Genomic DNA, 14,873 nt, shown 5'->3' on the forward strand with positions numbered 1-14,873 from the left:
ATGAAGATTCTGGCTGCACTCTGGCCCAGCCCTGGCTGTTGTGGCCACCTGGGGAGTGAACCAGTGGATGGAAGATCTGTCTTTCCCTCTAATTCTTTCAAATAAATCAATACGTAAATCTCTAAAGCAAAACAAAACAAAAAGTGTGTCAATGATCTTGTCTGGACAGTGCCATGTGCTTCAGAACGCCTAAGAGCAGAACCACCAGTGGCCCGCCTCCCCAAATAACCAGTCCACAGCCCAGAGCTTGCAGGTATCTTCCGTTTATTACTGCAGTAGACAACTGCTCCGAAAGTGCGACACGAAATCACTCTTGTCACAGCCTCTGCTCCTCCTGGGCAAACACTCGGAAATTCATCCTTGGAGCGTCGTGGACCACGGGCTTCCCTCTGGGTGTTAGGTCACTGCCCCTGCCAGTGTCCCCGGGAACGCACGCACACAGAACAGAGTACAGGGTCCCTGGAGGGCAGCTCTTCCCGGCTGCAACCTGCCACGCTGCGCTCCGTCCCACAGCCCGGCAGGCCTCCCCCTCCTGGCTCTAGACCAGGGAGACGGCAACAGCAACCGTGCTGTGGCTCGGCATAGCAGACCCGTGGGGTCAAAATGAAGGCAAAGAGCGCTCAAGCCAGTCTAGGAACAGGGGGTGTGGACAAACTGACCACTGCGACTCCCCCACAGCCGTGAGGCAGAGCATCCAGAACACTGGGCCTAGAGGCCGCCCGGCAGCAGGACCCCTCGCCCTATCCCGCACCAGGCACATGCACCTGCCGGGAAGGGTAGCTGTCACATACCACAGCCACAAAGAAGGGGGGACATGAGCAGCTCTGGAAAACATAAGAAATCCAAAAATCTGAACAAACAGGACAAAAAAAGCACGAAAATAAGGACAATACAGCTGATCACTAGGCTTGCTGGCCACTCACACACACAGCGGTCAGGCAGGTGCCCACACGAGGGCGAGCCCCAGTGTGTTGTTGGAATTCTCACGGCAAATCTGAGTTTGAGCCAGCGTGAAGGCCCCGGGTGTGACCGAGTCTCAGGAGGCAGCCCTCACGTCCCGTGAGGTCAGCGTGGCACCTCTGCTGGCCCGAGCCCCATGATTTCCTGGACACCAGTATGCATCCTTCACATTCCTGGAGCTAGACCTCGCCACCCGACCTAACCGCCCCTGCCACGGGAGGCTCCTGCTGTCTCGTGTTTGTGGGGAAAAGCATCCTGCAACAGTGGGCGGAGAGGGTGTTCAGGGGCTGGAAAACAGGAAGGGAGTGATACAAACATGCTAGGGAAACGCGTCTCCCTCCTGCATGCTTTCTCCGAGACCAGGTGGCTGAGGGTCCCCTAGCCTTCAGCGATATGTGTTAAAGAGAGGCCTTAATTTAAGGTACTGTGATCTCTGCTCACAAGAGCCGAGTAAGACGCTGCCACTCCGAGGCTGCGGGAGGACGCTCGCTCGTTACTTAGTCCCCCTCGCGGACTCCAGTCCTCAGGAGTCAGATCACCCAGCTCTGCTGAGGAGCGAGGGGTCACTGCCCAAGCCTGCAGCAGCCTCCAAGGGTTTCTGCCTGGGCATCCTGGCTCAGCCCACGTGTGCTGCCGCACAGCTGGGCAACAGCACCACTGCGGACACACGCTGTCCCCCAGCGTCACCTCCCCTTCAGGTGTTCCGTTCCAGGGTCACTGAATGTACACAGCCAGGTGTTAACAGCTGGCAGGCACCAGCGTTCGCTCCCCTCCCTCAGTGAGGGGCACGCAAGAACCCAGTGCAGCAGGCTTGGCACACACACGGGAGACGGCTGGCACTGCGCTCAGCTCCAAATCCTACACTCAGAGCCCACGTGGGAAGCTGGCTCCTAGCCGCACTGGCCTCTGTGCCAGTCTGACTGACCAAGGCCCAGCCTGGAAGCCGCTCCAGTGGGACCAGCACGCCCCCTGGCTTACAGGTCTACGTGCGGCAGTGCCCAACAAGAGGAGAGTCACACAGAGGGAAGACAGGCGGGCAGGAGGCAGGAGACAATGCAACATCCGGGACAGTCAACACATTCACAACACGTTTTTGGAGAGTTGTGGGTTCAGGGGGCAAGGGGAGAAGAAGAAACTGAAATGTCCCAATAATTTAATGGCCAAGCCGGGAGAGGCATTCCTAGCGACTCTGGGCCTCTCTTGGGTGTGCAGACACTCCTAATACTGCTACTTCTCGCTGGGGCTCCGGCCCGCACACGCGGTCACCACGTCCTGGGGACGGCGGGGGACGCACGCGCACGGCGGGATGTCCGGGGCACCTGGACAGCACACAGCAACATGAAAGGCTGAGCCCCCCCGACCCCTTTAAAACAGCGTCCGTCTAGTACAGAGTCGCGGCTTCCGCTCCCGCCTTATGCGTCAGCGATGCTGGGGGCTGTCTAGCGGGTCCGTCCTCCGGGAATGAGTGCAAAAGGGGAGCGCAGGGCTCGGGCGTCCCTTCCGTGAGCAGACGGGAGGGCTGGCTGGAGGCCTGCCATCCGTTTCGGACACACACACACATACAGAAAGGGATTATTGCCAGCTTGGGTACTCTCACAATGTGATTTTTGTATTTCGAAAGCTTGAATTGTCCCTGAAAGAAAAAAATGGGAGAAAATAGAGTGTTCAATACAGGGATCTCTAGGCACAGCCATACATGCACAGGGAACTGAACCCGCAACTCTGCCAGCACACCCATGACCTTCTGCCATCTTGTCTACAGCACCCACCTCCCAGACCCTGCAAACCCTGGCGGCCGGCTGTCCATGACAGCAGAACACCAGAAGCCAGCCCGTGCAGGCCCAGAGGGACTGAGTGCTAAAGGCATGGCAGGATCGCGCAACGTGACCCTGGGCAGCTGGGAAAATAAACAGGGGCGCTGGCTCCTGACGTGGAAAGATGGCCGAGCTAAGTGACACGCCCCGGGGCAGGACACGCGTGGGCACGAGGCTACTGCTCATGGTAGGGGGAGGGCGGGGGAACAGGCTCTCTGCTCATAGCTGCGTGTACACAGGTTAAGAAACTGAGAGGCTGCGCAAGAAACGGGTAGCAGCCGTCACCCGAGGCAAGGGCGCAGGCGCAGTGGAACTGGGCGGGTGGGGTCAGGTGAGGAGGACGGTCTCCCTCTACCCCACCGCACACCTGACAAAAAATCAATCATGCAAACAGATTACAGAAACAAAAACCCAACTAACCAACCAAGTTAGCAAATGGACAGAATTCTCAGTTTAACACTCGGAGGTGCTTATCAAAGGACAGGCGATCCCAGGAGTGCCCTGCACTCAAGAAACTGGCTCTGGTTTGCAAGGGCATGCACGTGTGCTGGGCCAGGTACATCCCTACTGCCCCCTTAGGCTAGGCCACCCACTAGGGACCTTCCCGTCCCACACCAGAAATCCAAGTGTGTGCTGGCAGCTCACCTCACCACAGAGTCTCAAAATCGCAGCGCTGGCAGTGGGCTTTGTTTAGAAACAAAACACTACTTACTGATTTACTTTTTTAAAAATGTATTCATTTACTTATTTAGAGGGAGAGACAGAGATCGTACATCTGTCTGCTGGCTTATTCATCAAATGAATGGGCAGGCTAAAGGCAGGAGCCTGGAACTCAATCCTGTCTCCCACAAAGGACTTCAGTCACTGCCTGTGGCCTCCCAGGGTCCGCATTAGTAGGAAGCTGAGTCAGGAGTGAAGCCAGGGTCAGACCCAGCCACCCAGACGTAGGGTATGGCAGTCCCAGCAATGGCTTAATGACTGTCAAATGCCTGTCCCACGCAGGGGCTTGAAATGCCACCCTAGCTGCTGCCCTGGCCAGCGTCCAGACCTGCATTTGTCAACAATTTGGACACAGAGATTCTCACTGACCTGGACTCTGGAGTCACTGTTTCTCTTCCACTTTAAAGGGACATGCTAGAAGCAATGGCTTCAACAAGCCCATTTCAAGACCGTTACAATTAACCGGGAGTATTGAATTGGTCTAGAGTAAACAAGCTGTGACGACAGAGGCTCAGGCTGCCCAGCAGCACTGCCGACGGTCGCTACTAACAGCTCCTAACCCCCCGAGCGCCTGGCTGGTGCCATGTACACCGGGAGGGAAACTGGAGCTGGGGTCGGGGGACTCAGGCTGGAAAGAGCTGATGTCACCACCTCAGAAGGCCACTAATATTTCTTTTTTCTTTTCTTTTCTTTTTTGACAGGCAGAGTGGACAGTGAGAGAGATAGACAGAGAGAAAGGTCTTCCTTTTTCCGTTGGTTCACCCCTCAATGGCCGCTGTGGCCAGCGCCCCATGCTGATCTGAAGGCAGCAGCCAGGTGCTTCTCCTGGTCTCCCATGGGGTGCAGGGCACAAGCACTTGGGCCATCCTCCACTGCACTCCTTGGCCACAGCAGAGAGCTGGACTGGAAGAGGGGCAACCGGGACAGAATCCGGCGCCCCGACTGGGACTAGAACCCGGTGTGCCAGCGCCACAGGCGGAGGATTAGTCTAGTGAGCCGCGGCGCCGGCCCCACTAATATTTCATAACCGACATGCATGCCCACGAGGCCCCTGAGCATTCCAATGGTTCTCACCCCAAGAGCTGAAGGCTGACCACAAAGCTAATGGGGTGACCATCTTTGTAAAAGGTGAACAGCATAAAACACATCCTTCCAGCAAGACAGGCCGCTCTGTGGTGCCACAAGTAGCCAGCAGAGGACAAAGCACACGCCTAGCGTTAACAGAGAAGGTAAGCACCCCGGGTGCCATTTCTGAGCGCCCCGCAGGACAATGAGCTTAGGGCTGTGCCTGCATCCCAGAAGGCACTCGTCTTACTCTTGCTCTGTGCCCACGCCGAGAGCAAGACGTGTCAGTAGAGGGGCGACGAGAAAGGCAGGGCGTGGGATGGCAGTCAGACTCCAGCGGGGCAGCCGTCTACTCCTGGAGCAGGACAGCATCTGAACCCAGTCCTTACTGGCTCCATGGTGCTGAGAGAATCTGCAAGAGTCATAGCCATTAGCAGCTCATGTCATCTCTGGGAGGAATTCTCTGTGGCAGCTGAATGGAAAAATTCCATCACACTGTTCCATTCAGGTATTCATTATTTACCTTTTTCCTCTTATTACAGATCTCTCTATAGTCAGAAAACCTAAGGCGTCTCACTGCTCTAAGACCCAACTGTAAAATGGAGGAGAACAGAAGAGCCAGGAGAACCAGCTGAGACTGCCCCAGACCGGACAGGAAAACAGAGAGCAACAAAGTGGGGTGGGGACGGGGCTGCTCCTGCCAGTGAGGCCCTGTGGCTTTGGGTCACCATTTTTAAAGTAAGTGGGTTGGGGTTGGGGTTGAGGTTGCGACGCCGTGGTTAAGCCGCAGCCTGTGACACCGGCATTCCGTATCAGAGTGCCACTTTGAGTCCCGGCTGTTCGACTTCCAATCCAACTCCCTGCTAATGCACCTGGAAAGGCAGAGGAGCATGGCCCAAGTGCTTGGGACCCTGCCACCCACATGGGATACCGGGATGGAGTTCCAGGCTCCTGGCTTCAGTCTGGCGCAGCTCAGGCCATTACAGCCCTATGGAGAGTGAACCTGCAGATGGAAGATCTTTCTGTTCCTCCCTCTTCTGTCACTCTACCTTTCAAATAGACAAATCTTAAAAACAAAAAAAGGGGGGGGGGGTTGGGAATGGCTCAGTGCCAAACGCAGTGAGCAGTGTGTTCGCCTCAGACCAGCGGGGAACAAATATTCTATCACGTCTTCACCCAGAGACCAGGGACAGGGAGGAGAGAACACAGGAAGTGGCTGAGACAACAAGATATATATATGCATATTTTAAACAGGCTTCTTGTCTTTTAAAAGTAAACTAACGAGAGTCCACAGGGAGCTTCCGAGGCGAGCCCTCTGGCCGTGCGGCACAGGAGCCACAGCCCCACAGTGCTGGAAGGGGGCGCGCCTTGGTCCTGACGACGAGGTCTCAGAGGTCGCCGGCTCCCACTTCACACCCCCGGTGTCCTAAGGACCCCGCGTCAGCTTCCACTGTGCCTCAGTGCCCGCCTTCAAGCTTCCACAGAAATGGACCAGTGCCAACTCTGGACTCCACAAGTGAGGGCAGGGGGAACTCCTGAGGGTGACGACAGAGGGGTAGAACTCCTGCCCTAGGTGGGGGTGGCCGGCCACCGTGCTGGTGACCAGCAGGGCACCATGGAGATTCTGGGTCCTCAAGTGAAAGCTGGCAGTCATCTGAGGGGAAGCCTGGCCTGAGGCTCTGCCCCACGCAGTGGCTCCGAGGGGCGCTCCCAGCGGCTCCCAGCGGCAGTGCCCGTGGTCCTCGGAACGTTCGCTGGCTCTCAGCTGGCCACCATAGGTCAGTCTGGCTTCCGTTCTGTCAACTGCAAACCCTCTGAGAGTCAGTGGAGCGAATCTCAATCTGCATCTTCCACTGAGTGACCACCTGCACTCCCCCATAGCACGAGATCTGAGACCTCTCTCCTGTGCGGGCTGGCCCAGATCCCTAAGTGACCAGAATCCTCCCGCCACGGCTATGCCAGAGCCACAGTTCAAAGAGCACTCTTGATTGAAATAGCAGTTTTTCTACCAAATTTCCTCACAGATCATGATCCACTTGGAAGGGGGAGAAGGCGAAAGTGCCAGAGGCCGGCAGGGGCCGGCACAGGCCGAGCACTGCAGCCCTCTGCGAGCCAGGGCCCAGCAGTGCAGTGGGCCGGGCCGTCCTCTCCCCGGCGGCTCGCCTCCTGCTGAAACTCAAACTCCTCACGGACTCCCAAGCCTGGGCTCCACGAGCCCTCAGACCACAGAGCACCCCTCCTCCGCCCTCACTGCAGATCCGAGACTACACAGTGGCGACTGCGCAGATGTGACTTCCCAGCGCCATTCCCGTACTCTTCCTGGGGGAGCTGGCCTGCTCGGGGAGGGCCACTCTCGGTCTCTGTTCTTGGGTTGCTTGCTTCCACTAGAGAGACTGTTTTCCCTGGGAACCCAGGACGCCCTCTGTTTTTAAAGGTATCACTTGATGGCCATGAAGAAGCAAACGCTGCCAATGAAAGGATGCTAGAACCCTTCTCTGCACACTCACTGTGAACACCCCGATTTTAAGAATACTTAAAAAGCCAGGGGGGGACCCTAGAAACAATTAAAAATAAGATTATTAAAGCAGTTCCATTACAGCCTGCGGCCTCTGAAGACCTAAGTGTTTCGTTTCAAACACTTCCTTACAAATCGATCACTTCTCCACTACCAGAGCAGACCCCAGGTTTCCTGGAATCCGGGAATCCTGCGTTACCCACACTCTAAGGGGAGAAGCCTCTTGAGATGGCCACTTTTAAAATCTGGATTACCATCTGAAAATGAATCTATAATAATGAAATCAAACCGCTAAAGAGAAAGCGCTGGGCTGCACGCGTGTGGCCGGGCTCTGTGGCTGCTCCTCTTTAGGAACCCGGGGCCCTGACGCCAGCCGCCCGCCTCCGTCCGCACAGGGTCATCACTTCCTGGTCCAGCGATGCTGCCCTCCCTCTGAGAGCCCTCCCCACTTTGTGGGCACGGGGAGTCCTGCAGCGGTGAGGTGCTCCGCCCCCACTGCACAAACACCCTCGGGGAGCAGGCCCTGGTCTTTCACCTGCCCCTCTCATTTCCAACAAGTGTGCCCAACCCCCTCTGCCAGGGGCAGTCCTGGACTCCACGCTCCTAACCAGGACACAAAAGCTCCTTCCTGCCAGTGACCATGTGACGGCCTGGTGACGGAACAGCCTGCAACTGTCCCTTCCAGGGCCCCGAACTCCACCCCATTCACCATCATCGCTGACACCCCTGCTTCCTCAGACCTGACAGCCGCCCACCAGACAAGAGGCATCACCGCTCCCCTAACCCCCGGGCCCCGAGGACCTGCCCGGGCAGACGGCGCAGCCCTGGCCCCGTGTGAGGAGAAGCCACACCTGTGGCCTGCCGTGGAGTGAGCCCGGGCGAGCACTCAGACAGCTCTGGCCTGTGGCGCCTTGTTTTCCACATGGGAGCGCAGAGGCACCACGAGGGCGCACGAGGAGACACGTGACCCAGGGTGTGCGACTCGGTGCTTTTCTCTGGGGCTCCACGCTGGGCCAGAGCGGGGTACATGGGAAGGCGCACCCCTTGGGAAGAGGGGTCCTACAGTGGAGAGGTATGCCACGGGGGTACAGAGAAGATAGACAAGGCCCTACCCTGAGTGTGAGAGACAGAGGGGAAGCGTCCGATCAGCGGCCGCTGCTGTTCACCAGGCCATGAAACTCCTCCCAGGCCCTGGCAAACCAGAGACAAAAAACACAACAGCACATTCAGATCAAACAGAGAGAGACACGATACCCCCACTTCCCACTTCCGGAGCCCTCGGGCTGAGAGGAGCACAGGAGGCTGGGGGCGCGCCGGGTCAGAGCCGAAGCTCGGCTGTCAGGGAACCGTCGTGTTTGCTGCAGCGAAGGCCCACAGCACGGCCTGCTCTCCCCGGGGTCCCTGGGAGCAGCTGGTGGGAGAGAAGCCTCCTCACAGGCCTCACCCGAGGACAGAGCCGAGCAGCCAGCGTTCCGCATGCGGTATCTGAAGATGTGATGTCTAAAGAGCAAACTACCGTTTCCTCTGCTTTTGCTTTTCCAGCCTTCTCATCCTAAACTCAGAGACTGGACGCTTCGGTTCCTCGTTTCTGAAGACGCCACGTAATTATTACCTTAAAGTGTAAGCTGTGTAGGACACAGCAGTTCAGAATTCCCAGGAACAATGCTCACTACAATGTTAATGCTGAACAACTCAGCTTAGAGCCTGGTGTTCGGCAGGGACGAGCGACGTGCGCGGGAGGGGAACGGGCAGCCGCGGCGGCGCCCCACAGACGGCAGGCCCCGGGGCGCTGCAGGGTGAGGACCAGGGCAGCGATCCCCTGCGCTTCTGAAGTCCACCCCGACTCCAGCTTCTTCAGATGGCTCATATCCTTTTTGCCCAAGCTACTTCTCAGCCCCAGAGTTCCCTGGGAATTACATAGAGCACCATCATTTATTCCAATTCTTGGCTTAATTTGGTGACATGTATCCAGGGTGATAATACAGTGTCACTGGTGACACATTTACTATTAGCTCACTGAAATACACTTCATGGCCAGGCTTCCTTCTACACGTGGCTTTTCTGTGTTCAAGAGGAAACACACACAGACACTGGCACCACCGGTCCATTCTTCTAGGAGCACATCCCTCTTCTCCAAGTCAATGATCCACCTCTTAGAACAGATGGGCAGTCGCTGGTTCCCCCAGAGCATACGCTAAGTGAGCTGGGAGAAAAACGCACAGCTGCCCTGCAACCGTGCCGGTCTCTGTCACCTTCCAGACCAAGGCGTCTTCCACAGCCCCCTTCTGCAAAGACGGTGACGCGATGGGCTCTAGGAGTTCACAGTGACGTCAGAAGGCAGCTTCCCTCTTCAGGCCAAGAGCAGCCAAGGGCTAGCCAGATCCCGCACGTGGCCGATGACCCCGGGCAACCCCTCGCTCCTCCTGACAGGATTTAAACCCTATTTTAAACAATGTACGTGTCAACAGGAAACGACACGGCTGTGTCTAAGGTTCATCTCATTTCCCCTTTGGTTCCAGAAGGGCCTACACCTACACCGCCCGAACAGAGCTGTGTCGAGGACCTGAGGAAACAGGGACTTGCGCGCTCCTTGCCGAGCCCTCTGTGGCTGCACAGGTATTTTCACTGTGAAACCTCAGCGTGGAGGGTCTGTGTTTCCTCGCATAACTCGGTGGACGTTAAACAGCCGGCCACAGCCCTTGATACGTTCCCGCCTATTCACACAGGCCAGCAGCGTGGCTAAGAGGCACACCCACTGCCTAGGGCTAGGGATGAAGATTCCAGCTGTTTTTCTACCCCGCATCCCTGGGACATTACAGAACATTAACACTTTCTTCTTTCAAAGGCAAAGAAAGACCAAAGTGTAGAGTGTCATGTGACTTAAGTATTTAAAAAAGGAAAAAATTACTGAAGTTAATACAGTCTACAGGGAACCCCGAAGATCCAAATGGGTCACAAAGGGCCCTTTCAGGACCACTCCTGTCCCACCTCACTTACCTAAAAAGCAGGTATCTCACACCTATGTCATTCTGTACCCACTCCACCCCCACCCAAAGCCTGCAAGGGTCACAGCCTTGCCCTCAGCCCGCCACACCTGGGGGTGAGCTCGGCCTCCTGCCCACTTGAACGTCAGTGTGGCGGGACGTGTCCCAAGGACAGGCAGGCACCGCGCTGGAGGGCCCAGGAGCAGGGGAGGTCTGGTCCTTGCCCGTCCATGGACACCCAGCGTTGGAGGACAGTGGTCTCTGGGTGTGGCAAAGGGCAATCCGTGACTTGACCTTCGCTCCTCTAGAATACAGGAGTAGTGACGTCACCTGCCCGCAGTTCTCCTGGAGCTGGGTTTCCCCGGTACCACAGCCACTACGGGAAGCTGGCTCTGTCACCCCCTCTCCACTCGGGGCCAGAAACACACGGGGAGTCCAGGGGACCATCCCCAGAGGAGCTCTTCACACAAGACAGCGCTGTCTGATACGGCTCTGAGCCCAGCTTTGTGCTGCTGGCCTTCCGACTCTGGCTGTGCCCTGAAACTTCCCATCAGAGCAGGCTACGACGCATCACCTGATGCCTACAAGGCCCAGGCCTTTGAAAGCACAACCACAAACTGGCCTCACTGAAAGGGGCCGTGGCCTATGCACAAACCCAATTTAATCATTTTCTCATGTCTCGGGAGTGAACTGTGGGTGGTTAAGGCAGGCAGAAGCCTGCTGCGGCAAAGCAGCTCAAGGCCCCCTTCTGGGGGGCATGAGGGTCCCACAGCTCACCTAGGCGCACCCCAGGAAAAGGCCACCAGCGGTATGACTGGAGGAGGGCTGAAATCCAACAGGCAAAGGAGGACCCTGGAAACTGGACCAAAACCCAGGCAGCTGCAGTCAGGGACGCTTGACCCCGACCAAGAACAGAGGCCACTCCTCCACATCCTCTTGCCACTGGCAGCAGCTCAGGGGGAACGCCAATACAGCTGTCCCCCTTCACTGTCCCTGGGATCCCGAGTCCCAGCCGCTGATGTGCCCTGGGGCTGTGGAAGAGCCACGAGGAGCCCTTCTGACCCTGGCTCTCATGTGGGCCTCAGTCAGCTCGGTGCTTTCTCTCACTCTGCAGGGTGACATCAAGCTCATCCCTAGGAGCAGCTACAATACGGCTGAACTCAAGGTCAATGCATGGAACATGACACTGGAAGGCAAAGGGGGAATGGGCCAGGGAAGGCAATTTTGACAGTCAAAACAGAGCCTGCGCCTTTCCAGATTCCTACCAATCTCCCATTTGCTCAGTACTTCAACCAATCTGTTATGCAGGAAACAGAGACAATGACAAAAGCACCCCAGAATGTTGAGTACAGGGCACTAGCTGCAGTGTGTGCCCTGTGGGACCCTAGACCAGGAGAAGATGGGGTGTCAGGTGTGGAACTGCCACTCCGGGAAAGGCACCCTTGCACCCTCAGCCACTGTCCCAGAGCCTCCGGCAGCGACCCAGCATCTGCAGAAACGATCACTGTCTTCTGTTTTGGGGGTGACTCCTCAGAAAGCCTCAAGTAAGACCAGGCTGGCGGAAACTCCATGCAGGCCACAGGCTGAGCGGCAGTGCGTGTGAGCCAAAGCCAGGAGCACACGCGGGCTGCCGGGACTGGAGGAAAACACCGCCCTGCCCAGATCCGGATGTGCTGGGGGCAGAGAAGGGCTAACCCTCTGCGGTCTGCAGGCAGGGTTAGCTCAAAGAGGAAGATGCCCCAGCTCTGAAGGAAAGCGGGAGGGAAAAGGCTGGCCAAGAGCTGGTGGCTCAGGCAGCACTGGCACCAGTGAGAAAACCCCATCAGCACCAAGCCAGAAGCTATACGCGCACAGCCACACAGACAGGAGCAGGCCGCTGCGTCCAGGCAAGAGACTTCTCTGAAGTAAAGGCGAATGCAAGCCAGCGAAGCAGAGGCCGAAGATCCCCCTTTCCGACCTTAACAGACTTCCGGGCTGAATCCACTATCACTCCCTCTGTTCTGGTCACCGGCGGGCTCCATCAGAACAATCCGAAAATGGGGCCTTATTCTGAGAGCTAGATGTCACCTCATTAGGCCAGACCTCAGCGGTCCTGGACCAACACACCCCAGGGCACGATACAGCGGGCCTGCGGACTCCCAGGATGCCTTCCGCGGAGAAGTCTGGGCCTTCCTTTGCTATGGCAGCAGGCAGTGCGAGGCCACGTCTTCAGTGCACCATAAAGAGCAAGAGCGCGAGACAAGCTAGTTTAGCACCATTTATTAGAGATCTCAGCTGTGTCGTGGCTGCTCCGCGTCAGCCTGTCCTTAAAACACAAATGCTCTTCCAACTCCTCTTGTCCAGGACAGAAGGATCTTCCAGGCAGCAGGCCAACAGAACAAGAGACTCCGATGACGCCAGCTTCAATGACGGTGCCATCCAGAGAGGTCATGGCACGTTCAACCGCGGCTTCCAGAAGTTTTGAAAAAGGAGCCTTTGGGGGCCCAGCCTGCCTGGCATTCTAGTGGAAGTGCAAAAGGTTGGCTCATTTGGAGGGGAAAGAGAGGGAGATGCAAGGGGAAGTGACATCTGGTCTCAAGGAGGGTCGTCTGGCCCCTACAGCTACGGGCTGGAGTACCAGAGGTGGGCCTCTGACAAGCAGCGAGAAGAGACCAGTCTCTAGCAGACTGGGCCCAAGTCCACAGCTCTCCTAATCCTGGAAGGACTTGCACACAGGTTTCTACAAGTCAGGACACACTGCTTTGGGGTATTAGAAAGGGAGAACAGAGGAGAGGGGAGAGTTCATGACAAATTCAGCTTTCCCTTTCCTATCCAGGCGAAAAGCAGGCTCTGGGGGGGAGGCGATTTTTGGGGACCTTGAAAATAGAGTCCTAGAAAAAAGTATCAATCTCTCCAGCCTGGACTGAACCTGGCTGGAGGGCAGACAACTACTTCCACCCAGAACACAGAGTAAGACGTGTTTACTACAGAAAAACAGTGCAGACACAGGACTGCTAAGGCAAGCACCAGGGCCACGCTGGCTCGTAACTCTTGGGGGCTCCAGTGAGTCACTCCCAGCCACTGGCTTAGGGAACAACGCTCATGGCAGTGTGCCCAGTTAAAACTGACGCTCGGCTAGTCTGAGCCAGCTCCACCCCCGCGCTACCTGCGAATGCACAGGAAAGAGGTTCACAGGGTCTGTGCTACCGCAGAACAAGAGCACTGGGCACTCCACTTGTCCCTGCTAAGAACGGGATGATGATGATGGCGACGACGACAATAACACCTGGCCCTGTAAGACCACTGCCCATCTGAGGACCCTCAGGTACAGACTCCGTCAGCCTCACAACAGCCTTGGAAGGTAACTATTACTCTGCCCATTTTACAGCTGGGGGAATTGAAGCCGAGTTGCAGAGAGACTTGCCAAAGGCACAGCTGCCGGGGGCCAAGGGAGAGAACGAAGCGCCCTGACTGCGAGCCAGCTCCCTCTCCTCCAGCTTTCAGCCACGCCCCACACCTGTTCCCTAAGACCCGGCTCACTTCTGACCCTCAGCCACAGAAGGAGAAGCCTGGCCACTGATTCCCTAAGGACAGAGAGCTCCATTCCCCTGGGGCTGGGGCCACAGCAGAGCAACCCTTCCCTGCAGCCTTCACGCTGCCCTTTGACCCTTGCTTCCTCGGACTTCAGCTGCACACAGCAGGGAATGGAGTCGTCGTTCCGGGAAGCAGTCAATTTCCCAGGAAGAGAAAACAGACTGAAGCTAACAGGTTAAAAAGACATGCAGAAGTGGGGTGAGGGGTGGCAGGGAAGAGGACTTCTGCTCAGAGAAATTGTCTTAAAAAACAGCCAGAAAGAGAAGCGCTGTCTTTCATTTTAGGATACTGTTAGTGTAGCAAAGACGGGACAGCCTGCAGAAACAAAGCAAGCCCAGCCAGTGCAACTGGGATTCTGCTGAAGGACTCTCTCTGCTCCAGAGCACCTGCAGGTTAGGTGGCCAGGGAGCCTCGCCGACCAAGAGCTGTAAAGCTGGCCAGAAGCCTTGGGGAGCCTGGTCTGTCCCTCCTCCACAAGCCAGTCTCCTGCACAACCACATGCCTCCGGGCCCAACTACAGAGCTACCTGGGCTAAGCTCAGGGACCTGGGCCCCCCAACCCCCCCAACACGTACTTGATGCTGTCGGTGTGAGTTTTGTATTCCATAATGGTGTTGGGAGGTAGGTTAAGCACTCGCCGAAGCGTGTCCCGGATGCGGGCGGTGGTGGCTTGGTCGCTGGCAGTCTTATTCCATATTGAAATAATGTCCTCCTATGGGAAGGACGGAGGATCATCAAACCAAACCAGGGGTGGTGAGGAGAAAAAAGGTGTCACAGGAGCCCGACACGGGGGCTTACCTGGAAGCGGACAGAGACCACAGCCCCACAGATCTCCTCCCCAACCATGAACTGTTCCCCCAGCATGGCCAGGATGAGATTCTCCCAGCAACGGGAGGCCAAGCCTTTCCGCAGCCGAATAATCCACTTGCCACCATTTTTATTTGCGTCATCCTGAAAGACAGAAAGTGTTAAGGTTAAACTATGGCTTCACAGTTTTCTTTTACAGTAAAAAGCCAAGAATCCCTAGAAAACCAACACATGTTGTCATTTTTCAATTCTCAACTTCATAAGAGAAAAACAGTGGTAGGACTAGAGAGACAGAATGGGGAAAAAAAAAACAAACAAACAATGTGAGCGTACTCCAAAAGCTTCATGGAAAATGGAATGAAAACTGAGAGTTTGGGGCCGGCGCTGTGACACAGCGGGTTAATGCCCTGACCTTGAGCACCGGCATCCCATATGG

The 14,873-nt window shown here is 56.4% G+C and overlaps 1 protein-coding gene across 4 annotated transcripts in view; it reads right to left on the reverse strand.

Annotated features, from left to right (window-relative positions):
• Positions 1-247: 247 nt before the first annotated feature.
• EIF4E2 (eukaryotic translation initiation factor 4E family member 2) overlaps positions 248-14,873 on the reverse strand; it is a 30,082-nt gene continuing 15,456 nt past the window's right edge. The window contains exons 5-8 of one of the 4 annotated variants that reach the window (XM_089329723.1): positions 14,429-14,581; positions 14,206-14,342; positions 4,810-4,971; positions 248-2,593 (exon numbers count right to left, since the gene is read on the reverse strand). In XM_089329723.1, the coding sequence (XP_089185849.1) occupies positions 2,554-2,593; positions 4,810-4,971; positions 14,206-14,342; positions 14,429-14,581 (492 nt within the window). In that variant the 3' untranslated portion in view covers positions 248-2,553. Of the gene's footprint in view, positions 2,594-4,809; positions 4,972-8,186; positions 8,266-12,302; positions 12,559-14,205; positions 14,343-14,428; positions 14,582-14,873 lie in introns of those variants that run through there. The other 3 variants (XM_051834204.3, XM_051834205.3, XM_051834203.3) reach the window with 3 other exon arrangements.

This window comes from Oryctolagus cuniculus, chromosome 3, assembly GCF_051225735.1.
Source record: "Oryctolagus cuniculus isolate XC-2025 breed Fujian yellow rabbit chromosome 3, ASM5122573v1, whole genome shotgun sequence".
Taxonomy (NCBI): domain Eukaryota; kingdom Metazoa; phylum Chordata; class Mammalia; order Lagomorpha; family Leporidae; genus Oryctolagus; species Oryctolagus cuniculus.